A 27,016-nucleotide genomic window follows, 5' to 3' on the forward strand; every position below is an offset into this window, starting at 1 on the left:
TGGCTTCTTCCTTGCTGAGAGGCCTTTCAGGTTATGTCGATATAGGACTTGTTTTACTGTGGATATAGATACTTTTGTATCTATACTTTTCTGATTTATTTTGATTATCCCATGATGTCAAGCAAAGAGGCACTGAGTTTGAAGGTAGGCCTTGAAATACATCCACAGGTACACCTCAAATTTACTCAAATGATGCAAATTAGCCTATCAGAAGCTTCTGTAGCTCAGTTGGTAGAGCATGGCGCTTGTAACGCCAGGGTAGTGGGTTCGATTCCCGGGACCACCCATACGTAGAATGTATGCACACATGACTGTAAGTCGCTTTGGATAAAAGCGTCTGCTAAATGGCATATATTTTATATATATATTTTTCTAAAGCCATGACATAATTTTCTGGAATTTTCCATGCTGTTTAAAGGCACAGTCAACTTAGTTTATGTAAACTTCTGACCCACTGGAATTGTGATACAGTGAATTATAAGTGAAATAATCTGTCTGTAAACAATTGTTGGAAAAATTACTTGTGTCATGCACAAAGTAGATGTTCTAACCAACTTGCCAAAACTATAGTTTGTTAACAAGAAATTTGTGGAGTGGTTAAAAAATGAGTTTTAATGACTCCAACCTAAGTGTATGTAAACTTCCGATTTCAACTGTATATTCTGTATATACAGTTTGATTGAGTTAAATGGGATGGTACTGCAGTTCAGGTGACACAGTTCAGCAGTCTACAATGTCATATCACACACACACACACACACACACACACACACACACACACACACACACACACACACACACACACACACACACACACACACACACACACACACACACACACACACACACACACACACACACACACACACACACACACCTAATGAGCACAATGTGTTTTGGTATTTAATAGACCTAACACCATATTGCTTGTTAGAATGGACATAAGATTTAGTCTATTACCCAGACAGTCCTGGCCACATTTCCCAATGTAAGATTTTTAAAATATTTTTTAACCTTTGCTCTAGTTAGCTACTCAACTGAACAATTGTATTTTTGCAGGCCAGCCCAGCTGCTCTTGCCATATTTGATAGCTCATACACATTAAACTGTTGTGTTAGTCCAGTGTTTCCCAACTACACTCCTCTAGTACCCTAATCAATACATCTGAAAATAACTATACTTTCATACCATGATTAAATTGAAACACGATCACATGTCTCTTTTTGTATTTGTGGGAGTACTTGGGAAAATATTTTCTAAATTAAACATTTTTTTTAATGAATTCCTTGTGATTTTACAGTCTTTTTTGATGCCTAAAAAAAATCACTTGGGGCGCCTGTTGCCGAACCCTGGTATAGGGTGAAGGTAATGTTTAAAATTGGCAGTCATGGGAATAAATATATTAATTGCAAGAATTCGCTGTTAATTATTAGCTGACCAGATATCTGATTTAATTAAGAATGATAATTTATACACATTATTGTTATGTTTTATTACAGTCTCCGTTTCATTATCAATTTAACAATTTAAAGCAGAAACTAAAACCGCGTTCATGGTAGGTTAGCCGAGGCACAAGTCATTGGAATTGCAGCAATTTACTTGGACTAATCAAAGCCCATGCAGTTGCCAGTGACACTAACTTCAGTGCTGCCAGTCTCACACTCGCGATCACCAGCTGTCGAACTCTGGGGACAGGAATATGGGCGAATTGACTTGGGGATCATTTTTCCTGGGTTTCCTTAATTTCAAGACAGAAAAATATGTCATCGCCGAAAACAGAAAATTGGGAATCTCATTTAGAGTTTTTCAGATCTGTGTGCTGGCATACGTGATCGGGTGAGGTGTATGTATTTTTTTATTGGATGTTAGCGATTAAGAAATAATCAATACTACAGCATGAATAATGTATTAAAATGACAATAATTATTTCCATACAAAGTTGCAAATAGATTTAATTGTCAATCGTGGGTGTCTTTGAGTTCGTTCAAGCTGTCATCATGAAACGGGACTAGGGAGTTCGAGTGTTGTTCCCTCGTGACTATAATATTGTAACGACCCTGGATTTATAAACGCGGAAATCGACTCTGCCGCTCGAGCATGCTTTTGCGGCACAGTCGATGGCACGCCAGACCTCGGGCTCGAAGGTCGAGGTTTCGAGGCCTGCTCCCTGCTGTTTCATTACAATATTCACGGTTCAAGACTGTGGTAAAGTTGTTTTGATATTCGTCATATATTCGGACCTTCAAACTTCAATAGATAACGAAAGATTTGAGCTACATACCTCCAGGTACTTTATGATGGGGGAAAAAAGGTGTGCAACATTGCACACGTTTTATTTTCAGACTCGAGTTTCATAATCACACATTAATTGTGTAGGTAGCCTGGCGCTCCTTCAATAGAGAACTACAGTATGAGTCATAATACCCATAAAACCTAGCGGTCAAATAAGCAAATGGCTCCAATCGTTTTTCCACCATTCATTTTACCCATCCACCTGGCTACCCCGACCCCGGTCAACAGCACTGCACCCCCCACAGCAACTCACCCAAGCCTTCCCAATTTCTCCTTCTCCCAAATCCAGTCAGCTGATGTTCTGAAAGAGCTGCAAAATCTGGACCCCTACAAATCAGCCGGGCTAGACAATCTGGACCCTTTTATCTTTTTTAAAATTATCTGCCAAAATTGTTGCCACCCCTATTACTAGCCTGTTCAACCTCACTTTCGTGTCGTCTGAGATTCCCATAGATTGGAAAGCAGTTGCGGTCATCCCCCTCTTCAAAGGGGGGGGGACACTCTTGACCCAAACTGCTACAGACCTATATCTATCCTAACCTGCCTTTCTAAGGTCTTCGAAAGCCAAGTCAACAAACAGATTACCGACAATTTCGAATCCCACCATACCGTCTCCGCTATGCAATCTGGTTTCAGAGCTGGTCATGGGTGCACCTCAGCCACGCTCAAGGTCCTAAACGATATCTTAACTGCCATCGATAAGAAACAATACTGTGCAGCCGTATTCATTGACCTGGCCAAGGCTTTCGACTTTGTCAATCACCACATCCTCATCGGCAGACTCGACAGCCTTTGTTTCTCAAATGATTGCCTCGCCTGGTTCACCAACTACTTCTCTGATAGAGTTCAGTGTGTCAAATCGGAGGGTCTGTTGTCTGGGCCTCTGGCAGTCTCTATGGGGGTGCTACAGGGTTGAATTCTTGGACAGACTCTTTTCTCTGTATACATCAATGATGTCACTCTTGCTGCTGGTGAGTCTCTGATCCACCTCTACACCCTTCTTTGGACACTGTGTTAACAACCCTCCTGGTGAACTTCAATGCCATACAACTCTCCTTGCGTGGCCTCCAATTGCTCATAAATATAAGTAAAACTAAATGCATGCTCTTCAACCGATCGCTGCCTGCACCTGCCCGCCTGTCCAAAATCACTACTCTGGACGGCTCTGAATATGTGGCCAACCTCTTTAAGGAATACCTAGGATAGGATAAGTAATCCTTCTCACCCCCCCCCCTTTAAGATTTAGATGCACTATTGTAAAGTGACTGTTCCACTGGATTTAATAAGGTGAATGCACCAATTTGTAAGTCGCTCTGGATAAGAGCGTCTGCTAAATGACTTAAATGTAAATGTAAAACTACAAATACCTAGGTGTCTGGTTAGACTGTAAACTCTCCTTCCAGACTCACATCAAACATCTCCAATCCAAAGTTAAATCTAGAATTGGCTTCCTATTTCCCAACAAAGCATCCTTCACTCATGCTGCCAAACATACCCTTGTAAAACTGACCATCCTACTGATCCTCGACTTCGGCGATGTCATTTACAAAATAGCCTCTAATACCCTACTCAATAAATTGGATGCAGTCTATCACAGTGCCATCCGTTTTGTCACCAAAGCCCCATATACTACCCACCGCTGCGACCTGTACGCTCTCGTTGGCTGGCCCTCGCTTCATACTCGTCGCCAAACCCACTGGCTCCAGGTCTTCTACAAGACCCTGCTAGGTAAAATCGCCCCTTATCTCAGCTCGCTGGTCACCACAGCAGCACCCACCTGTAGCACGTGCTCCAGCAGGTATATCTCTCTGGTCACCCCCAAAACCAATTCTTCCTTTGGCCGCCTCTTCTTCCAGTTCTCTGCTGCCAATGATTGGAACATACTACAAAAATCTCTGAAACTGGAAACACTTATCTCCCTCACTAGCTTTAAGCACCAGCTGTCAGAGCAGCTAACATATTACTGCACCTGTACATAGCCCATCTATAATTTAGCTCAAACAACTATCTATAATAATAATAATAATATAATAATAATAATAATAGCCCATCTATAATTTAGCCCAAACAACTATCTCTTTCCTTACTGTATTTATTTATTTAGCTCCTTTGCACCCCATTATTTCTATCTCTACTTTTCATATTCTTCCACTGCAAATCAACCATTCCAGTGTTTTACTTGCTATATTGTATTTACTTTGCCACCATGGCCTTTTTTTGCCTTTACCTCCCTTATCTCACCTCAGTTGCTCACATTGTATATAGACATATTTTTCTACTGTATTATTAACTGTATGTTTGTTTTACTTCATGTGTAACTCTGTGTTGTTGTATGTGTCGAACAGCTTTGCTTTATCTTGGCCAGGTCGCAATTGTAAATGAGAACTTGTTCTCAACTTGCCTACCTGGTTAAATAAAGGTGAAATATATAAATAGGGGATTTTAGAAACACTTAAAATAAGGGTTGTGTTTCGTGTAGGCTTACCCTGGTGTGACATTTTGATAACAGTATAAATCTCCCTAGGACAAGGTGAGATTTATCAATATATTTGCTTGTACTTACCCCCCTGAAATGAAATGCTAATTAGCTGTTAATGTGGCTATCATAAAGAACTACAAATACCATGATGATCTGAATGAGACTGCGGAATTGAGGAAAAGGTAAGAATCTCTGGATTAACGATCTAACGCTAGCTAAATTTAGTAATTAATAAATTGGCAACATTTCAGCTAGAGATGATGTGGAGGAGCTTTCAGGGATTTGTAGTCTTGCATGATGTCCACTTTGATGATAATTAGCATTTTCGAATCTGAGTGTAAATAGAGCCAAATATATTAATAGACCATGTCCGTCACCTTGTCCGAGAGAGATTTACACAGTTCAAAACATCACACCAGGGTAAGCCTACACGAAACACTGCCCTTATTTTAAGCATTTCTAAAATTCCTTATGGGAAAAAGGAATGGTGGAAAAGGGTTTTATGGGTATTTTAGCAACATTTCTTGTTAGATGTTTTGACTAGAACCCTAAAATTGTATCATATTACTCCAGTGCTAGATTCTCTACACTGGCTTCTTGTTAAGGCTAATGCAGATTTCAAGGTTTAACTGTTAACCTTCAATGCATTGCATGGACTTACTCCTACTTATCTCTCTGTTTTGGTCCTGCCATACATAATGTACCTACATATATGCTATGGTCACAAGATGCAGGCCTCCTTATTGTCCCAATCATTTCAAAGGAAACAGCTAGAGGCAGGGCTTTCTCTTTTAGAGCTCCTCTATTATGGGATGGTTTGCCAATCTCTGTGAGAGAAGCAGACTCTGTCTCTACCTTTAAGTCTTTACTGAAGACTCATCTCTTCAGTAGGTCTTATGACTGAGGTGAACGGCAAGGCACTGGCAAGAGGAACCACCCTTTCTGTGTCTGTCTGGCCGGGTCCCCACACTCTCCTGGGATTCTCTGCCTCTGACCTTATTACGGAGGCCGAGTCACTGGCCTGCTCGTGCTCTCCCATGCCGTTCCTATGAGGGTGTGTAACAGTACAGCTTCCATCCCTCTCCTCGCCCCTACCTGGGCTCGAACCAGGGACCCTCTACACACATTAACAGTCACCCTCGAAGCATCGTTACCCATCGCTCCACAAAAGCCGTGGCCCTTGCAGAGCAAGGGGAACCACCACTTCAAGGTCTCAGAGCGAGTGACATCAACGATCGAAACGATATTAGCGCGCACCGCTAACTAGCTAGCCATTTAACATCGGTTACAGGTGCATCAGGTCATTTGTATTTTATTTCACCTTTATTTAACCAGGTAGGCTAGTTGAGAACAAGTTCTCATTTACAACTGCAATAAAGCAAAGCAGTGTGATACAGACAACACAGAGTTACACATGGAATAAACAATAAACCATACAATGACACAATAAACAAGTCAATGACACAGTAGAAAAAAAGTCTATATACAGTGTGTGCAAAAGGCATGAGGAGGTAGGCAATAAATAGGCCAGAGGCAAAATAATTAGTTTAGCATTAATGCTGGAGTGATAGATGTGCAGATGATGTGCAAGTAGAGATACATACTGGAGTGCAAAAGAGCAAGAGGATAAGTAACAATATGGGGATGAGGTAGTTGGTGTGCTATTTACAGATTGACTGTGTACAGGTACAGTGATCGGTAAGATGCTCTGACAGCTAATGCTTAAGGTTAGGGAGGGAGATAAGACTCCAGCTTCAATCATTTTTGCAATTCGTTCCAGTCATTGACAGCTGAGAACTGGAATGAAAGACGGCCAAAGGAAATGTTGGCTTTGGAGATGACCAGTGAAATATACCTGCTGGAGCACATGCTATTGGAGGGTGTTGCTATGATGACCAGTGAGCTGAGATAAGGTGGGGCTTTACCTAGCAAAGACTTATAGATAACCTGGAGCCAGTGTGTTTGGCGACAAATATGTAGTGAGAGCCAGCCAACGAGAGCGTACAGGTCGCAGTGGTGGGTAGTATATGGGGCTTTGGTGACAAAACGGATGACACTGATAGACTACATCCAGTTTGCTGAGTAGAGTGTTGGAGGCTATTTTGTAAATGACATCGCCAAAGTCAAGGATCGGTAGATACCCTCGTAAAACTGGCTATGTTTGGCAACATGAGTGAAGGAGGCTTTGTTGCGAAATAGGAAGCCGATTCTAGATTTGGATTGGAGATGCTTAATGTGTGTCTGGAAGGAGAGTTTACAGTCTAACCAGACACCTAGGTATTTGTAGGTGTCCACATATTCTAAGTCAGTACTGTCCAGAGTAGTGATGCTAGTCGGGCGGTCAGGTGTGGGCAGCAAATCGGTTGAAGGGCATGCGTTTAGTTTTACTAGCATTTATAAGCAGTTGGAGGCCACGGAAAGAGTGTTGTATGGCATTGAAGCTCGTTTGGAGGTTTGTTAACACAGTGTCCAAAGAAGGGCCAGATGTATACAGAATGGTGTCGTCTGTGTAGAGGTGGATCAGAGAATCACCAGCAGCAAGAGCGACATCATTGATATATACAGAGAAAGAGTCGGCCCGAGAATTTAACATTTAGTCAGTCACCAATTGTGCATGTTCCCCCACTTAAAAAGATGAGAGAGGCCTGTAATTTTCATCATAGGTACACTTCAACTATGACAAACAAAATTAGAAAAAAATCCAGAAAATCACATTGTAGGATTTTTAATGAAATGATTTGCAAATTATGGTGGAAAATAAGTATTTGAGTGTAGAGAGCCCCCCTTGACACAGAGGAGTCGCACTTGAGTGACCCGTCTTGAAGCCTGACTGATTATGGTCAAGAAGAACATTCTGAGAGTGATAACGAGAGATGTGATCAGAGACAGCATGTGATCAGAGATACCAGTCTGTAGTTTGATGTCAGATGGGTCGAGGGTTGGTTTCTTGAGAAGTGAAGGGGCTCTGGACATTTTAAAGTCAGAGGGGACGTAGACAGTGGTCAGGGATCAGTTGATGAGGGAAGTAAGGAATGGGAGAAGGTCAGCAGAGATGGTCTGGAGACGGGAGGATGGGATGGGGTCGATAGGGAAGGTTGTTTGGAAGGCTGGACCTCACAAGTTGCATGATTTCATCTGGAGAGAGAGGAGAAAAAGAGGTCAGTGTAGGATAGTTCTGTGTGAGTGGGACCAGTGGACTCAATAGGCTGAGTGAATGAGGAGCGGATGTCATCAGCCTTCTTTTCAAAGTGGTTGACAAAGTTATCCGCAGACAGGGAGGGAGTGTAGGATTAGTTTCAGGTTTCAAGTTGTGCGTGCACAAGTCAAGTGAAATGCCTTTCTTGCAAGCTCCAAACCCAACAATGCAGTAATCTATATCAATGAAGAGCTAAAAATAACATAAGGTAGGAAAAAACAAAAAAATAAAAATAAGAAATAATAAGAACATGAAAAAGTCAGAAGTTATATACAGGGTCAGTTCCAATACCATAATTACAATGTGCAGGAATACTGGAGTGATAGTGGTAGATACAGTATGTATAGAGGTAAGGTGACCAGGCATCAGGATATGATAAATAGAGTAGCAGCAGTATAAGGGATGATTGTGTGTGTGTGTGTGTGTGTGTGTGTGTGTGTGTGTGTGTGTGTGTGTGTGTGTGTGTGTGTGTGTGTGTGTGTGTGTGTGTGTGTGTGTGTGTGTGTGTGTGTGTGTGTGTGTGTGTGTGTGTGTGTGTGTGTGTGTGTGTAGAGTCAGTATAAATGTGTGTGTGCTGGAGTGTGTACAGTCGTGGCCAAAAGTTTTGAGAATGACACATTTTAATTTTCACAAAGTCTGCTGCCTCAGTTTGTATGATGGCAATTTGCATATACACTAGAATGTTATGAAGAGTGATCAGATGAATTGCAAAGTCCCTCTTTGCCATGCAAATGAACTGAATCCCCCAAAAACATTTCCACTGCATTTCAACCCTGCCACAAAAGGACCAGCTGACATCATATCAGTAATTCTCTCGTTAACACAGGTGTGAGTGTTGACGAGGACAAGGCTGGAGATTACTCTGTCATGCTGATTGAGTTCAGATAACAGGCTGGAAGCTTCAAAAGGAGGGTGGTGATTGGAATCATTGTTCTCCCTCTGTCAACCATGGTTACCTGTAAGGAAACACGTGCCGTCATCATTGCGTTGCACAAAAAGGGCTTCACAGGCAAAGATATTGCTGCCAGTAAGATTGCACCTAAATCAACCATTTATCGGATCATCAAGAACTTCAAGGAGAGCGGTTCCATTGTTGTGAAGGAGGCTTCAGGACGCACAAGAAAGTCCAGCAAGTGCCAGGACCGTCTCCTAAAGTTGATTCAGCTGCGGGATCAGGGCACCACCAGTACAGAGCTTGCTCAGGAATGGCAGCAGGCAGGTGTGAGTGCATCTGCCCTAGAGGTCGACCGATTATGATTTTTCAACGCCGATACCGATACCAATTATTGGAAGACCATAAAAGCTGATACTGATTAATCTGACGATTTTTTATTTTATTTGTAATAATGACAATTACAACAATACTGAATGAACACTTATTTTAACTTAATATAATGCATCAATAAAATCAAATTAGCATCAAATAAATAATGAAACATGTTCAATTTGGTTTAAATAATGCAAAAACAAAGTGTTGGAGAAGAAAGTAAAAGTGCAATATTTGCCATGTAAGAAAGCTAACGTTTAAGTTACTTGCTCAGAACATGAGAACATATGAAAGCTGGTGGTTCCCTTTAACATGAGTCTTCAATATTCCCAGGTAATACATTTTAGGTTGTAGTTATTATAGGAATTATAGGACTATTTCTCTATACCATTTGTATTTCATTAACCTTTGACTATTGGATGTTCTTATAGGAACTTTAGTATTGCCAGTGTAACAGTATAGCTTCCATCCCTCTCCTCCCTGGGCTCGAACCAGCAACACAACGACAACAGCCACCATCGAAGCAGCGTTACCCATGCAGAGCAAGGGGAACAACCACTCCAAGGCTCAGAGCGAGTGAGTGACGTTTGAAACGCTTTTAGCGCGCCAACTAGCCAGCCATTTTACTTTGGTTACACCAGCCTCATCTCGGGAGTTGATAGGCTTGAAGTCATTAACAGCGCAATGTTTGACGCACAATGAAGAGCTACTGGCAAAACGCACAAAAGTGCTGTTTGGATGAATGTTAACAGCTCCTGCTTCTGCCTACCACCGCTCAGTCAGATACTTGTATGCTCAGTCAGATTATACGCAACGTATGACACGCTAGATAATATCTAGTAATATCATCAACCATGTGTAGTTAACTCGATTGATTGATTGTTTTTTATAAGATACGTTTAATGCTAGCTAGCAACTTACCTTGGCTTACTGCATTCACATAACAGGCAGTCTCCTTGTGGAGTGCAACAAAAGGCAAGTCTTTATTGCGTTGGAAATTGGCCCTAATTAATCGGCCAGTCTGATTAATCGGTCGACCTCTAATCTGCACACACAGTGAGGCGAAGACTTTTGGAGGATGGCCTGGTGTCAAGAAGGGCAGCAAAGAAGTCACTTCTCTCCAGGAAAAACATCAGGGACAGACTGATATTCTGACTTAGCACCACCTGGTGCACTAACCAAAATATAGGGGATGGTCCACCCAGGTCTTACCTAGTGTGTATAGACAGTAAATACTATGGGTTATGTATGCCCGCAGGCCTCTTGCCTAAGCACTCCCTAGGTGCCTTCCCCTTCCCCCCTGGGAACAAATGAAACAGAATAACACAAATGTAAGTAAACAATTCCAATAATCAAAACCACTGCATCCTATTGGCACACACATACCTCAGGAGCAGCGGCTATACAATATTTAACAAAAAACTCTGAACAACAACAAACACAGAATTTACCCATCAGCACGCACGCACACATACACACTGTCACGTTTGACCATAGTTATTTTGTGTTTTCTTTGTTTTAGTGTTGGTTAGTACGTGAGCTGAGTGGGCATTCTATGTTGGGTGTCTAGTTTTCCCATGTCTATGTTTGGCCTGATATGGTTCTCAATCAGAGGCAGGTGTTAGTCATTGTCTCTGATTGGGAACCATATTTAGGTAGCCTGTTGGGTTTTGTGGGTGGTTGTTTCCTGTCTTCTGTCTTAGTGTCTATGCACCAGATAGGACTGTTTTGGTTTTTCACATTTGTTGTTTTGTAGTGTTTACGTTTATGGTCTTTATTAAACATGTTGAACACTAACCACGCTGAGCTTTGGTCCGATCCTTTGTCCACAGAAGAAAACACACACACACACACACACACACACACACACACACACACACACACACACACACACACACACACACACACACACACACACACACACACACACACACACACACACACACACACACACACACACACACCCAACAAACACAGGACATATCGATAATATATCTTATTAGCAACAGAACACTGGCTTATATAGCTGGAGAAGGAGTCTGTAATGGGATACAGTTGTATCCCCTGACGAGAGGGCGGGGTCAGATCTCCAATCATCAATGCGGCCGACCAATCAGCTGCTTGGGGGGAATTTCAGGAAGCCATTTCCTGAAACACTCACATACAAACAAAACCACAACACAGAAACTGTGGAATGTAACATGGACAAACAAAAACCCACAAATTCTGACAAACTCCAAGCATTGATTATGCAAGAATGGGCTGCCATCAGTCAGGATTATTATTATGTGGCCCAGAAGTTAATTGACAGCATGCCAGGGCAGATTGCAGAGGTCTTGAAAAAGAAGGGTCAACACTGCAAATATTGACTCTTTGCATCAACTTCATGTAATTGTCAATAAAAGCCTTTGACACTTATGAAATTATTGTAATTATACTTCAGGATTCCATAGTAACATCTGACAAAAATATCTAAAGACACTGAGGCAGCAAACTTTGTGGAAATGAATATTTTGAAACTTTTGGCCATGACGGTAGACTCCTGTAAGTGTGCATAAAGACGTAAAGATGACAAATAAAATAGTCTGTATAGCCATTCTGTTAGGTATTTAGCAGTCTTATGGCTTGGGGATAGAAGCTGTTCAGGAGCCTGTTGTTGTCAGTCTATGGCTTGAGTGGCTAGAGGGAGGAGAAGGTAGAAAATAGTTTCCTACGGTTAAAGAGAGAAGCTTGAAATGTAGAGTGATAGAAAGTGGCTTTAGCAGCATGTAGAGAAGAGGGAGTGAAAGGACGATAGGTCATCCTAGGAAGTTTAGTTTTCTTCCATTTTGGCTCAGCTGCCTGCAGCACTGTTCTGATAGAAGGGTTGCTGTCAAGGGGTGGGGGTTGTCTTTAAAGCCTACAGTGAGAGGAGCAAACAGGTATAGAAAACATACACATAGTTGACAAAGCTACAAAAGAGCAAAATGAGATCATCTGAAAATAACTAGGAAAGATCAAGTGAGAGAATGCTGTGGAGCCTTCCTCACCTTCATTCCTCGAAAAACTCTGAAGAACTGTCTTTGTTTCAGCGACAGTCTTAGTTTTGCCCCTTAATCCTGGTTGATGTGTCAACAATCAACTGCAGGTTATGAGCAATCAGCAGTTCACACCAAGTATGCTACTGGAAAGACAGGCAGCACTTTAAGTAGATGACCCTAGATAGCAAAAAGGCCGTACTAGACAACAACAGATTAAGACAAAAAAATGTACTTTCACTCTTGGAGATATCAGGAGTCTTTTAGCTATGGCTAGAGATTGAAGCTATATTTAGAAACTGGAGGTAGACATGGTAATAGATGATCATCAGCAGTGTCTGAAAACATGGAATAAAATAAGAAATAAAGATGCATGACAAATTGGTGATAGACATGTAATAAGTAATGGAGTCTATTACAGAGTACACCATTTACAAATCACTGTGTGGAGAAAGCGGAAGAGGTCCTCTTTGACTTCAAAAAGAAGGCTGATTTCATTACTTCAGCTGACCCTCAATTGAGAACAGGTAGAGAGGTGCATCAATTTCAATTATTTAGGGACTATTACAGGCAGATGCCTTAACTTCACTGAAAACACAGTACATTTCACATTTACCTGCTATGGAGACTGAGGCGCATCAATGTAGTTCCCACAATCCTGCAGAGCTATTACACCTGCCACATTTTGCATCAAGCTGCGGAAGGTAGTCAGTATGGGCTCTGCTGTCTGAGAGCAGCAGTGCTCAGGCCTTTAGAGGCTGTATGACACACAGGCAAATGAAGAAGGCAACACAAAGAGCTGGGGACTCAATTCACAATCTGTGTGGCTTCTTCCAGAGTCTGCCCTCTGGTCTGAGATACAGTACATACACCAGCATTCATGACCAACTGAGGCAGGGGCAGCTTCATTACCACTGCAATCCGACTGCTCACTTAGATCAAGGAGCTATATAGATTCTAAGTAAAAAATGTTACTAGTACATAAAGGTAAAATAAATGAATCCACCAATGGGTGTGTGATGTGTGTTCCTATCATGTGAATTTTGCAAAGTTGGTTTGGGGTGTCAAGGTCACATGGTTAAGGTTCTATTGAATTTGGAGTGATTTCTTTATAAATATATGCAGTATATAAAAACCAATGAATAATGGACAGTTGAAATGAGGCTGCTAAGTGACGTGGTTGAACACCTATTGATTTGTTAACGTTTCATATATTTATGTAAAATCATGTATTTTATAGGAAAACCCAAGTGTGTGCAACCTGCCTCTCTATATAAAAATAATGGCTAGTTGAAATGAGGTTGCTAAGTCACCTGGTTAAAGAGATATTGAATTTTTACATTTTCAAATATTGATTGTAAAATTGTGTAAACACTTTATAGGAAAACCAAACGGTGTTCAATGTGTTTCCCTATGATGTGAACAATACAAAGTTGGTTTAAGGTGCTTAGGTCATGTGATCAAGGAGATAAGTAAAAAAAGATTAGAAAGAATAAATTACGGTAAAATAACTTTTTTTAAACTTCAGAAAACCAAAGGGTGTGATGTGTGTCCCTACGCTGTGGTAGCGACAACATTCCAAAGTTGATTTGAGGTGTCTTGGTCACATGGTCAAGGAGCTATTGAATTTTAAGTGATTTAAAAAAAATGTATGAATCATTGACGAGGTATCCCCCTTTCCTTTCATTGTATGAGAAAACTAAAGGGTGTGCAACATGCTTCACTATATAAGGAATAATGGACAGTAGAAATAAGGTTGCAAAGTCACGTGGTGAAATTTGAATATTGTGATCATGCACTTTGTTTGACAGTTCCTAACTATTTGCATTACCACAGCACCAGGCTCCCTACACTGTTGCCATGTGATTATGAAACACGGGTCGGAATCTGGAAAATATGACGTGCAATTTTGTACACCTTTTTTCCTTCTTAAATAACCCAACCTGAGGTACAGTATGTAGCTCAAATCATTTGGGAGCTATTGAAGTTTTTAGGTCCTAATGTCTGGTGAATATCGAATTTCAAACCAGCTTTACCAAGGTACCCTCAGATGACTATCTTGATGCACTATGAGAGTATATGGACAATATACTTTTTTTAAATACATTTTTGCAATAATAATTCCAGAGACCTAGAATTCCAGAAGGATTATATATCTCCCCTTCACGAGGCTACCGTCATTAACTTTTAACATCATGTACCCATTTTTTTGTTACATTACTTTTGACCCTAAATAATCCACCCATGTCACAGAGACAAATCATTCCTCCACAAAATGAAAGTATCCTTTCATGACTGCCTCCTCTCCCTCATCTCATTACCATGTATTACAGTATTCTATAACGGTGTTATAGAATGCATTTGACATTTTTGTCTTATGAACACTCGGCACTCAGCACATGAAGGATCCAAGTTTGTTCAAATAACCATCCATGTTAATTTTATACGTGACTGACAACTACTCTATTTTCATATGTGACCGAGAGTTAAAATGAATGAATTTACAGAAAACAATCAATCAATCAATAATCAGTGTGTTTAAATTCTCAGGTGGGTCTTAGTGTTTAAGAAGGGGTACCAATCGAGGGAGGAGACCGTCCAGAGCTCTGTCATCACCAAGCTGAAAGGAGTGGTCATGACCAACGACACGGAAACTGGACTTCGCCTGTGGGGGCCTGAGGATTATGTCATACCTCCGACGGTGAGATTCAGGGACTTTTTGGGAGGTTTTATGTACACAGGTAGAGCCGACACACAGTACACAGCCTACTGCTAAATGATTCATTCCAGTCTTATTGAGTTGAAGCCGAAGCTCAGTCAGTGATATAGAATGTCATTGATATTGTATGTTTTCAAGTACAATGAGTAACATTTTTATGAGGTATCTCCATTAACTCACTTTCATCAGTTTTCAATCACACACAACTGATTTTTAAAGTAACAGGCCACCACATGCAGATTTACATCACATCCATAGAGACAGTGTATCTGGCTATAGCATGAGAGAAGTGCATTTTATGAAACATTGGCATAAGCATCTTTGTCAGCTATTTTGAACATCCATTTGGTACTGTTTTAGCATATGAGAAGTTGACACGTGTTTAGAGTGCTCTTCAACTCTTCTTTAAATCATGTTTATCTTGTATGGTCATGGAAATGTCATTGGACGTTATACTGTACAGGCTGTAGAGCAACAGGACAATCGTTATATGCATTTTAGCTATGAGTCTGTTTCCTCAATAGACTCTCCATTTCATCTGTCTTGTTAAATAAAAGATAGGGAGTTGATTCTCAACTCTAATCAGTATAATTCACTTAACCTTTAGCGACTCAATGACAAACAGATTCCATAGAAACGCCTGCTCTTGTCCACATGGTGAGCCCAGTCAGCCACCCTTGGATCTCCTTCATTTTCTATTTTCTAAAACTATATTAATATGTGGTGAGAAACTGTGCTATTTATATTTAAGCTTATTAAAGGTTTTGACTAAAGAATATGTATTTAGGGACTTCATTTTGTATAGTCGACACACAGTCTATCAGTCCCCTGACTAACTTGATTGAGGAAAGTATAGATTTAGCTTGTTGTTGTTTTTCAGGGTGAACAGGTTTTCTTCATTGTTACAAATTACATCGAGACCCCGCATCAGAGCCTTGGGTTCTGTGCTGAGGTGAGTGAAAAGCAATTTCGTACTACCATAATCTAGACAAAATCTTGTTTATTGAATTTATTTTCAAATATCCCCCTGAGATAGAGATTGGATGACTGTGCAGCTGAGATAGCAATACTTTAATGATCCAATCAAACAAGGATATTAAACTCCACTAAGTCAGCATTGATGATGCTATGGTTCTTACCATATATGGCAAAGTAAGCAGAAAAAAATGGCTAGTAATTTGAGGCGGATGTCAGAATCCAAACTGCATAGAGCTTTATTTGTAATGCCTCAGGCCCAACAGTTCTTTCCTCAGAGAAAGATGGTTTGACCCTGCCATTGTCTTCCAATAATTGCTTATTTTATGTTGAAGTACGCTTTCAGTACCGCTATGATAAGTTATGAATGATTGATTCATTATATTTAATGAAGATAAAAACTTCATAGTATGAAGGGTTCAGTGTGTCACTGTTCACTGGTCCAATAACATTGTGTTTTCCTAAATTGCTTTAGCATTCAAATGGTGCTCCCCACTGTGGTCACCATGCTATTGTATGTTGTCATCATCTCTAGGCTCTTCAATACATTGCTTTGAATACAGGCTTGCATTTATAACTGCAGCAACGTGTCCTATGTTCTCCAGAGCCCTAAGGTGCCAGATGGCCAATGTGTAAACAATGAGGATTGTGCTGAGGGTGAGGCGGTAGTTGCTGGCAATGGTAAGGACTAATATGGTTAACTGGGGCAGTCTTTATCTAATTTCTTTTTACATTTCCAATATTAACATTTATTTACAGATTAACATGGGCTATGATCACATTTCTCTTAGATGCACATGTATACCGCTAATGTGTAGAAAGCGTATGAGAATCACCAGCGCTGGAATTGGACAAATGTCTCTCTAGGAAATTCCTTAGAAAAATATTGGCAAACTTATTCAACGTTGGTAACTCCTACGCATTACCTTTCACCCTAATTTCCCCCAAGATTATTATCTCTTTCCAGGATGTTGACAGCGATCTTTACCTTTCCCTGCAGGGGTGAAGACCGGCCTGTGTTTAAACTCTACAGGGACCTGTGAGATACATGGCTGGTGTCCTGTTGAGACGGGACGTAAACCCTTGTGAGAATTCATCCTCTTTTGCTGTGAAAATAATGAAATTGCCACTTTTGCATTGAGTCTCAGTATAAATGTACCCATGTTATGTACTTCAGTATTCTGAAGTACCTTGTCCTGATCATCTATTTTCCATTATGTAGAAGTCACTGTGATTTAACACTTTCCCCCTTACTTTCAAGGGAGGCCTTATTAAGCAAGGCAGAAATCTTCACAATTTACATCAAGAACTCTGTCAGGTTTCCGAAGTTTGAATTCTCCAAGTAAGTGAAGTGGGGCTTGTTCATGCAGACTTCATGGTAGTAGAGGCTATCTGTCTCTAGGGAAACAGTCAGTGTCAGTGACATAGATCATTAAGTATGTGTAAGTAGGGCAGTGGGGGATACATGTCCTTGAACTGCTTTGGATAGCTATGAGGGTGCACAGTCCCTTCTATTTATATACACCCATAGCCATATCACCCAGGGCCCAGTGAATGTGTGTGTGTGTGTCTGTGCACGTGCATACTGGGTGCGTGTGTGTATGTGTGTGTTCAGTGAGACAGTGGAGCGGTCATCTGAGACATCCTTGACAGCAGAGCAGGCCCAGTCCAGGACAGGTGTCAGAACAGATCTGATTGGCTCACTGTTCTCTCATGTCAGTAAGTAAGGCTGTTGTTGTGGAAGGGTTCATCAGCCAGAACATCGGTGTTGTCTTTTCAAGCCTAATCGGAAAGCACAGAGACATCAGACCTCTGCCAATTCATGATTCATCATTTCAGTTGTAGATCTTTTGATTAGGGGAGTGTTTCTAGGAAACCATACATAAAATGAATAATGTGACCAAATATTTAAGAAGAGGTCATCATTTCATTGAGTCTGTGAAGGATTGAAACCACATGGAAAAAGTGGTAAGCAAGTTAGGTCTAAAAAATGAATGTATTGTGTTTCAGGTTTCTAACCAAAGCAGATAGTTTTGTACATCAGTTGGGGTCTCTTATAAGCTACAATATGAGGTCCTAAACCTAGCATGAAAGTGCATCCTTGAAGCTGTGTGGGCAAATATAGTCAAAATGTTTGCCTTTGGGTGAAGTTGATGTTAACATTTCGTCATTTTTATGCATAGTATTTTTGCAATGTGTCATGCATATGAACTCAAGATGTGTATTGTTACAGAGCTGACATCATCATCCCCGTATATACAAACATAAAACAAGCAGGGGTCTAACCCCCCTTGAGGTTCTTGAGAGTGCAGCCAAGGAAGTCAGAGAAGGGAAGTCCATTTGAGCAGCAGTAAGGGCTGAGAAAATGTACTGAATGACACTGAAGATGAACATTGACAAAAAATAAAATGAACATGAACCTGTATGAAAGAGAGGCTATGTTAGAGTATTATCTTATCTGATGACAATGGAGTCTGAGCTTGCTAAACATATCAAGAATCTCGTGGACCAGTTTCATGGGCTTTAGTATCCTCAAATGCATAAAACGTTCCTATGAATTGGCACATCGAAACATCATCCCTGGCCCAGACCTCTGGTCCAGAAATGGAAGAGTAATTGATATTAAACAGAGATATCTACATTGAGTATACCAAACATTAGGAACCCCGCCCCCAGAACAGCCTCAATTTGTTGGGGCTTGGACTCTACAAGTTGTCGAAAGCGTTACACAGGGATGCTGGCCAATGTTGACTCCAATGCTTCCCACAGTTTTGTGTCAAGTTGGCTGGATGTCCTTTGGGTGGGGGACCATTCTTCATACACACCGGAAACTGTTGAGCGTGAAAAACCCAGCAGCCTTGCATTTCTTGACACAAACCAGTGCGCCTGGCACCTACTACCATACCCTGTTCAAAGGCACTTAAATATTTTTGCTTGCCCATTCCCCTCTGAATGGCACACATACACAATCCATGTCTCTGTTGTCTCAAGGCTTAAAAATCCTTCTTTAACCTGTCTTCTTTAACCTTATTGATGTCAAGTGACATCAATAAGGGATCATAGCTTTCATCTGGATTCACTTGGTCAGTCTATGTTATGGAAAGATGTTTTGTTTACTCAGTGTATAGCTGAATGTAGGCATACATTGAAGATGTACAATTATACCACACTACCATTCCATTAATTCAACTTTGACCTACCATCACCCGCCACTGGCACAGGACACCAGTAGCCACTTACCCCAAGGTGGCTCAACTTACCCTGTTCCTATGCTCAATTTGCCCCATACCCAGGGTAAGTTGTGCCAAGAGACCACTTGTTTTGTACAAACTATATTTTCAAAACTGTTATGTTTACAATAATTCCGATTATATCCAGCGATACACAATATCCTGAAATAAATGTACATATATTTGTTAGAAAGAATACTCTATTTCCCTTGACGTAGTGATACTGAATGTAAAAAAATGTCTCAACATACCCCACTCTCCCCTACATTGTGCATATGGAATGGAAAGTGTCTAAACTATGAAGTGCTTGAACTATGAAGTTACTTTATATATTTTTTTACCTTTATTTAACTAGGCAAGTCAGTTAAGAACAAATTTTTATTTTCAATGACGGCCTATGAACAGTGGGTTAACTACCGTGTTCAGGGTCAGAATGACAGATTTGAAGTTACTGAATGAGCAGCATGAATAAACAGTTTAGTAGATGTGCAGCTTGAAATAGCATAATATATTTGCAGTGCCATATGAGCTATTTAAGAAATTATAGATGATATATGTAACTCTGTGCTATTCCTTATCTAAGGGTTAAAGAGAAAAGCGTGTCATTTCAAGCTGATAAGATAACTTAATTGTTCATTCTTACTGGTTTAGGCCTATGACCTTTTTTTAGATTTAGCCAAGGAAAGTATGATACTGGACTACTAATCATATATTTTAAAAAATGACATGTCCTGTTCTGTCTCCTTTTCCCGCAGGTCAAATGTCCTGGACACCGGTAATGACTCCTATCTAAAGAGATGTTCCTATGACAACGACCTACATCCCTACTGCCCCATCTTCCGTCTGGGAGACCTAGTCAGCAGGACTGGACATGATTTTCAGGACATGGCTGTAGTGGTACATAAATGTTTTTTTTTTCTGGCAGAGAGAGACCTGGTATAGAGGGTTGGGTTTCTTGTTAAACACTGAGTCCACTGAATCCAAATTAGGCTTTTCAGGCTTTCATCATTCTATCCAAGCAGTGTGGGAGTGGTGTAATTCTCTTTTCCTCCAGTCCATATGATAATGATGCTTGATTTCAGGCAGTTAGGTAATTACCATAATTTTGATTACATTTAATTGGACATTTGCCATGTAGGCTGCAGTCATTAGGCCTGACATTTAAATTAATAACAATGATGGTTGCATATTTACAACAACAATATGAAACATAGCAGTTGCTAGATCTGTATTAAGTGGCTTGTCACAGAGCCCTGCATAAACTGCATTCACCTCAACTCCCTAGTAAGCTCAGGGTAGACATTTACAAGTAAACAGTAACTTTTGTTGTTAATATAGCCGAACACCCAGCATAGAAGAAGACAATGGGTTAACCAGAGCCATTCTTACCATATATGGCGAAGATGATCAGCAGTGTAGTAGCTACTGTGTTATCATTAGAGTTGCCCGTTTTAATGTTGTGAAGTACAGTATATTTATGTTCCTAGTTGTTAATGTTTAAAGAGGAGTTGATGTAAATGTGACCACAGTTCATAGTCAAGGTTAAGAAAGTAAATCTTGAATAGCAGGGCAATAGAGTCATTCTCCATATTTAGAGCAACGTCAAGCACAGGTGTTTATTCATAAATAGTGTAATCTCTCTCTCTCTCTCTCTCTCTCTCTCTCTCTCTCTCTCTCTCTCTCTCTCTCTCTCTCTCTCTCTCTCTCTCTCTCTCTCTCTCTCTCTCTCTCTCTCTCTCGCTCTCTCTCGCTCTCTCTCGCTCTCTCTCTCTCTCCGTCTCTCAGGGTGGGTCAGTTGGAATTCTGATTGAGTGGAACTGTGATTTGGATAAGGACTACTCACAGTGTAACCCAGAGTACAGCTTTACTCGTTTGGATATGAACCTAAACAGCTCTGTCACATCAGGCTACAACTTCAGGTACATCATGACATGCATTAAAGTAATGTTCCCAAACTTTTGTATAATTTCAGCCAGTAGTTTTGAAAGTGGTGCTCATGAGCCGAAACGGATCCCCATTTTTTGTTGGTGTTGCAATTCGCATGATATTTTATGAATCCAATTTGTACAACAGGTTTCAAATTTGTTGTGCTTAAGATCCCTGTACTGCATCTTAAGCACATTTTACTTCATGCAGATATAATAATCCATGCACTAATTCTAAAAAGTTATTAGCTTGAGCTAATATAGCTTGAGCTCTCTCCAAGTACTGTATTTAATGTCAGATCTATTTCTACCATGCAGTTGTTGACATTTCTGTTCCAAACAGCTGATTTGTTTGTTTTCCAGATATGCCCGTTATTACAAAGATGAAGCTGGAGAGAGCTATCGGACTTTGTATAAAGTCTATGGGATTCGCTTTGATATCATGGTGAATGGACGGGTATGACAGTGATTCTAGCTACACTTACTTGTCTAATTGAATGGGTTGATAGTAGTAATATTACAGTCTGTGTCAGATCAAATGTTCTTTGTTCTTTATTGTGTTCTTCAGGCTGGAAAATTCAATATCATTCCCACAGTAATAGCTATTGGGTCTGGGCTCGCTATTATGGGCATGGTAAGTAATTTAATAGATTTGTGTTTTAATTTGTTTCCAATACATATGCTTGTCTATTTTCTCCCCTCCAAAAAAGATTTCTCTGTAATTCTGTTTCATGCAGCATGCCCAGGTTGGATGCTGTCAAATGCGTTGAAATGCAATGCATTCGGGAAGAATTCAGATCTCTTGACTTTTTCCACATTTTGTTAAGTTACAGCCTTATTCTAAAATAGATTATTTAAAAAAAATCCCTCATCAATCCACACACAATACCCCATAATGACAAAGCAAAACAGGTTTTTAGTTTTTTGCAAATGTATTAAAAATGTAAAACTGATATCACATTTACATAAGTATTCAGACCCTTTACTCAGTACTTTGTTGAAGCACCTTTGTCAGTGATTACAGCCTCGAGTCTCGTTTCTCCCATTCTTCTCTGCAGATCCTCTCTAGCTCTGTAAGGTTGGATGGGGAGTATCGCTGCACAGCTATTTTCAGGTCTCTCCAGATATGTTCAATCAAGTTCAAGTCCGGGCTCTGGCTGGGCCCCTCAAAGACATTCAGAGACTTGTCCCAAAGCCACTCCTGTGTTGTCTTGGCTGTGTGCTTATGGTCGTTGTCCTTTTGGAAGGTGAACCTTCGCCCCAGTATGAGGTCCTGGGCTCTCTGGAGCAGGTTTTCATCAAGGATATAGCTGTACTTTGCTTCGTTCATCTTCCCTTGAATCCTGACTAGTCTCCCAGTCACTGCGGCTGAACAACATCCCCACAGCATGATGCTGCATTCTTCACCATAGGGATGGTGCCAGGTTTCCTCCAGATGTGACGCTTGGCATTCAGGCCAAAAAGTTCAATCTTGGTTTCATCAGACCAAAGCATCTTGCTTCTCACGGTCTGAGAATCCTTTAGATGCCTTTTGGCAAACTCCAAGTGGGCTGTCATATGCCTTTTACTGAAGAGGGGCCTCCATCTGGCCACTCTACCATAAAGGCATGATTGGTGGAGTGCTGCAGACATGTTTGTCCTTCTGGAAGGTTCTCCCATCTCCACAGAGGAACTCTGGAGCTCTTTCAGAGTGACCATCGGGTTCTTGGTGACTTCCATGACCAAGGACCTTCTCCCCTGATTGCTCAGTTTGGCTGGGTGGCCAACTCTCGGAAAAGTCTTGGTGGATCCAAACTTCTTCCAATTAAGAATGATGGAGGCCACTGCAGAAATGTTTTGGTACCCTTCCCCAGATCTGTGCCTCAGCACAAACCTGTCTCGGAGCTCTACAGACATTTCCTTCAACCTCGTGGCTTGGTTTTTGCTCTGACATTCACTGTCAACTGTGGAACCTTTATATAGACAAGGTGTGTGCCTTTCCAAATCATGTCCAATCAATTGAATTTACCACATGTGGACTCCAATCAAGTTGTAGAAACATCTCAAGGATTATCCATGGAAACAAGATACACCTTAGGTCAATTTCAAGTCTCATAGCCAAGGGTCTGAATAGTTATGTAAATAAGGTATTTCTGTTTTTTATTCGTAATAAATTTGCGAACATTTCTAAAAACCTGTTTTTTTTTCTCGCTTTGTACTGTGTGTAGATTGATGAGGATTTGTATTTAATTTCATCCATTTTATAGTAAGGCTGTAATGTAACAAAATATGTAAAAAGTCAAGGGGTCTGAATACTTTCTGAATGCACTGTATCACCACAAGAGGGCGATCCCCTATCGTTTTTCATACAATATACTAATCTTCTTCATTCCAAATCGATCCCTATCCCCTTGTTTGTAGATCTGAAACATTTGTGTAGGTCTAAGCAATATCTCTACATTTTATTTTCACTGTCTAAACCTGTCATATTTACAGGAGTACCTTGGGTGTATAGGGGTCAATTTGGCATCAGAAGCCCTCTGCCCCCTGGCAAAATGCTTTAGTGCCCTATTTCAGTCTTATTTATCTGAGGAGACAGCTCTTTGAAGTCTGCTGTACACATCCACAGGACAGTTAGTGTTTTTTTCTTGTTTTTTTCTCTATGGCCTGTGAAGTTGCCTGAAGCTTTATTGGGGGTTAGCCTTATTTCTATCATGATTAATGTGACTCTATTGTATGTATTGACTTGAACCTTACCTTTGTTTCAGGGAAAATTTGCATGTGATATGATATTTGTCTACATGTTGAGCACGAGTTCCTTCTACCGAGACAGGAAATTTGAAATTCTCAAGTAAGACACTATGACATGGTATTACTACTAACTACAGAATATACACTTTGTCGTTTATTCAGTAAAGTAAATCATTTCAGTCTTGGATTGCCTTGCTACTTCTTTCTTTCTGTCTGTCAGTAAAACAAAAAAAATATCCCTTTAACAGGAAAGAACGGATCAAGAAGCACAAAGAGATTGCGAAGACATTGGTGAACCGAGACAAAAGAAAACACAGGAAACATGCTGGGGAACAACACGAGCTTACCACACTCTCTCCAAAAAATGAGGAGAAACAGGACCCTAAAACCGGAGAGAAAAATGAGGTTCACATTCTCTCTCCACGAACTGTGGGGCAACGGTATAATACTCACCCTCCACGACACTAACCGATTAATTCAGAGTGAGACACCAGACTAGAAGCTGCACGTAGGACAACTTACTATTGAGATAGCATAGTAGAATACACAACTTTGTGTACACAACCAATTAACTTTGATTTTACGTGCAATTAAAAAATGTGGTAGTGCATCAGCAGTTATTCTATGTCAGTCACTGACAGTAACTCTATTAGCCCATGTCAGCTAACATTTTATAAGATTGCTAGGTAAGTTAGGCTAGTCAGCTATCTAAACAAGAATTTGTTCTTAACTGATTTTCCTAGTTAAATAAATAAAATAAACCTTCAAGGCTGAATTACCTGCTGGGCTCGAAGGGAACGTGCCCATGGGCCCTGACCTCCAAGGGCCCTTTACCTCCAGAAGGCCCCCATTGATTTTGTTTATACAACCAGATATCATATTAACATGGCATTTGTCAAGGCAAAATGTGTAGAACTGCATGAAATGTTATTTTTTTTAAATTCCCGCTTAGGGCTCCCAAAAGGCAAGAGGCAGCTCTGTGAGATACATTTTTATTGATCCTTTATTAACACAGGTTGTCCCATTGAGGTCAGAAGACCTGTTTTTCAAGAGAGACCCGAAACAAAGAAGTTCTGCTATTGTCAAGATGTCTAAACTGGGTCCTGTAGCAGGTGGAAAGTAAAACGAGGGTGGGTGAGGTCCTGATCCCAATGCCCACCCTCCTCCTCTTCCAGCAGATGTTACTGATGCTGATAAATGGCTCTGGTTTTCCTATGTCTCTCAGGAGTGATGCATGTCCTGATTGGACATGATGACTGATGGGGTGGAAAATAGAAATGCTCTCCTCTCCTTACACTTTTAGTGCTGCAATGATAATGCAGACACTCCAAGAAGCGAGATATTTATCAAAGAGAAAAAGAACTATTCTGTTTCTGACGTCTTATTTACTTGTTCCAAGATCGAATCATAATGCATCTGTTAATGGGTCAATTAGGCCATGCAATCAAACCATTGCAGAGTATTCAACTAGGTTATTATGCTGGCAGCGGTGTTTGACAGACCGCTTGTAGTAGAATGAAATCCTTGAGTCATATGATGGAATACATCGTGAGAGAACGGTTGCTTTTTAACACAATTGAAAAATACACCGGGTGTAAGGTTGTCTATCATAAATACTTCTAATTTGTGATTGCTTGTAACTTCTGCCTTGTCCTGTTCAATATGTCTGTAAATACAAAGCCAGAACTAGAGGAGTGAGGCAAGTTGTTGAATGTATTTCACTTAAATGCAAAATATTGTATGATACTGCATTTTTAGGGCTAATGGCTATTGTTAGAACAATCATATCAGTTTTCTGCCAAATCTTATGATCAATTAATTATACAAACAGGTTGTATGGAGTTATTTATTTTGAAGGATCCAACCAGAGCCGTTATATCCTATTTACACTACTTGAAAAATATGTTATCAGGCACATCACTCTGATGCCTACTACCCATCAATGTTTATTATAACATGTATCAACTGCTAGATGACAACATTTGGTAAATTCAGTTATCCTAGAGATGCAAAAAAGCAGAGCTAAACAATAACATACTGCAGCGGTTAACAGTTCAGTAAATGAGAGAAAGCAGGACATGTTTTAGTTTATGTATAAATAGAGTTGCTGACAGACATACGTCACGTAGCTGTATAATAAACAGTTAATCTAGAAAAGTATTTAATCAATCGCCTATAACTACAAAGTTTTGCGGGCAGTTAGACAATCATAATTGGATTTACATGACATTAGGTTTAAAACTTGCTCAACATTCTGGTCAATTTCATTAGTACACATGCACCATTCCGTAGAGGAAAGTCCAGAACAGGACGTAGGTAAAAAGACCTCCAACAAGCCCTCCTGTAAAGAGCATCCGCCGAGACTTGAAGCACTTGTTCCACCTGCGACTGGCCTTGATGATGAGAAGAAGGGAGAGGAGGAACGAGGCGAGGAAATAGAAGATAAATCCGTACAGTCCTGTGAGCCCAAGGATGCCCGCTGTCGCCCCCGACAGAGCTGACACCGACGTCCGGCAGTAGTCCAGCACTGCGGCGTTGCCTCTCACAGCAACCTCACTGATGAACTGTGGTCCTTCTCGTTTCGCTACGACTGAGGCCATGTCGGCACCTCGTTTGTTTTCCAGCGAAGACTGCTGCAAACAAGAGGTCATTAGAAAATCATTACATAATATTGAATGCTTACATTGCTGCATATACGTTATTGTATCGTACAAATTCTATATAATCTTGTTTAAAGCAAGCATTTGTCACTAGCGAACCGGCTTGCCAGCTGACATCCAGCTGGACACTGGGAGCTAACGTTAGCAGCTAGCAAGCGGTTTACTCACCGAAATAAAAACAATATAGAGTACTTCGTTTACTTCACAAACACATCAAAGGCACATAGCTAGTTTGTGACACTTAATATTCCATGTCAATGGATTTACTAACCCCTTCACTACTGGAATGTAATTACAGAACTAAAGCTGATTGTAGCTAAATGGCGCAAAGGTAACTGCGATGCGACCCGTCTTTCTGAATCTGCCTTTTTTGCGAAATGCATTCTGGGACTTTTATTTTTGTATCAACTGCTCGTTTTTGATGAAGTCAGTGGATGTGCTTTTCAATGAAATTTAATCACACATTTATTTTCTTTAATTCAATTTTGTAATATCTTTAAACTGTATTTGTTGTGAACTGTGACCA

General features: G+C 40.5%; 2 protein-coding genes across 7 annotated transcripts; one reads left to right on the forward strand and one right to left on the reverse strand.

Annotated features, from left to right (window-relative positions):
* Positions 1-1,591: 1,591 nt before the first annotated feature.
* Positions 1,592-25,663, forward strand: LOC124010770 (P2X purinoceptor 5-like). 3 transcript variants are annotated; one of them, XM_046323438.1, is made up of 13 exons: positions 1,592-1,836; positions 14,802-14,952; positions 15,851-15,922; positions 16,551-16,626; positions 16,946-17,030; positions 17,207-17,287; positions 19,931-20,072; positions 20,961-21,094; positions 21,464-21,557; positions 21,669-21,734; positions 23,848-23,930; positions 24,079-24,270; positions 24,846-25,663. In XM_046323438.1, exons 1-13 carry the CDS (start codon positions 1,700-1,702, stop codon positions 24,856-24,858), a joined length of 1,326 nt encoding a protein of 441 aa, XP_046179394.1. In that variant the 5' UTR covers positions 1,592-1,699; the 3' UTR covers positions 24,859-25,663. The 3 variants fall into 3 exon arrangements, with proteins under 3 accessions (XP_046179394.1, XP_046179385.1, XP_046179400.1); XM_046323429.1 differs by having other exon boundaries at positions 1,593-1,836; positions 24,079-25,663; XM_046323444.1 differs by having other exon boundaries at positions 1,708-1,843; positions 24,079-25,663.
* Positions 25,663-26,902, reverse strand: LOC124010788 (ER membrane protein complex subunit 6). 4 transcript variants are annotated; one of them, XM_046323475.1, is made up of 2 exons: positions 26,762-26,902; positions 25,663-26,460 (listed from the first exon to the last, which is right to left on the reverse strand). In XM_046323475.1, the coding sequence occupies exon 2, from the start codon at positions 26,428-26,430 to the stop codon at positions 26,098-26,100; it is 333 nt and encodes a 110-aa protein (XP_046179431.1). In that variant the 5' UTR covers positions 26,431-26,460; positions 26,762-26,902; the 3' UTR covers positions 25,663-26,097. The 4 variants fall into 4 exon arrangements, with proteins under 4 accessions (XP_046179431.1, XP_046179418.1, XP_046179410.1 ...); XM_046323462.1 differs by having other exon boundaries at positions 26,659-26,877; XM_046323454.1 differs by having other exon boundaries at positions 25,663-26,463; positions 26,659-26,877.
* Positions 26,903-27,016: the final 114 nt, after the last annotated feature.

The sequence above is a fragment of the Oncorhynchus gorbuscha genome, linkage group LG02, assembly GCF_021184085.1.
Source record: "Oncorhynchus gorbuscha isolate QuinsamMale2020 ecotype Even-year linkage group LG02, OgorEven_v1.0, whole genome shotgun sequence".
NCBI lineage: Eukaryota > Metazoa > Chordata > Actinopteri > Salmoniformes > Salmonidae > Oncorhynchus > Oncorhynchus gorbuscha.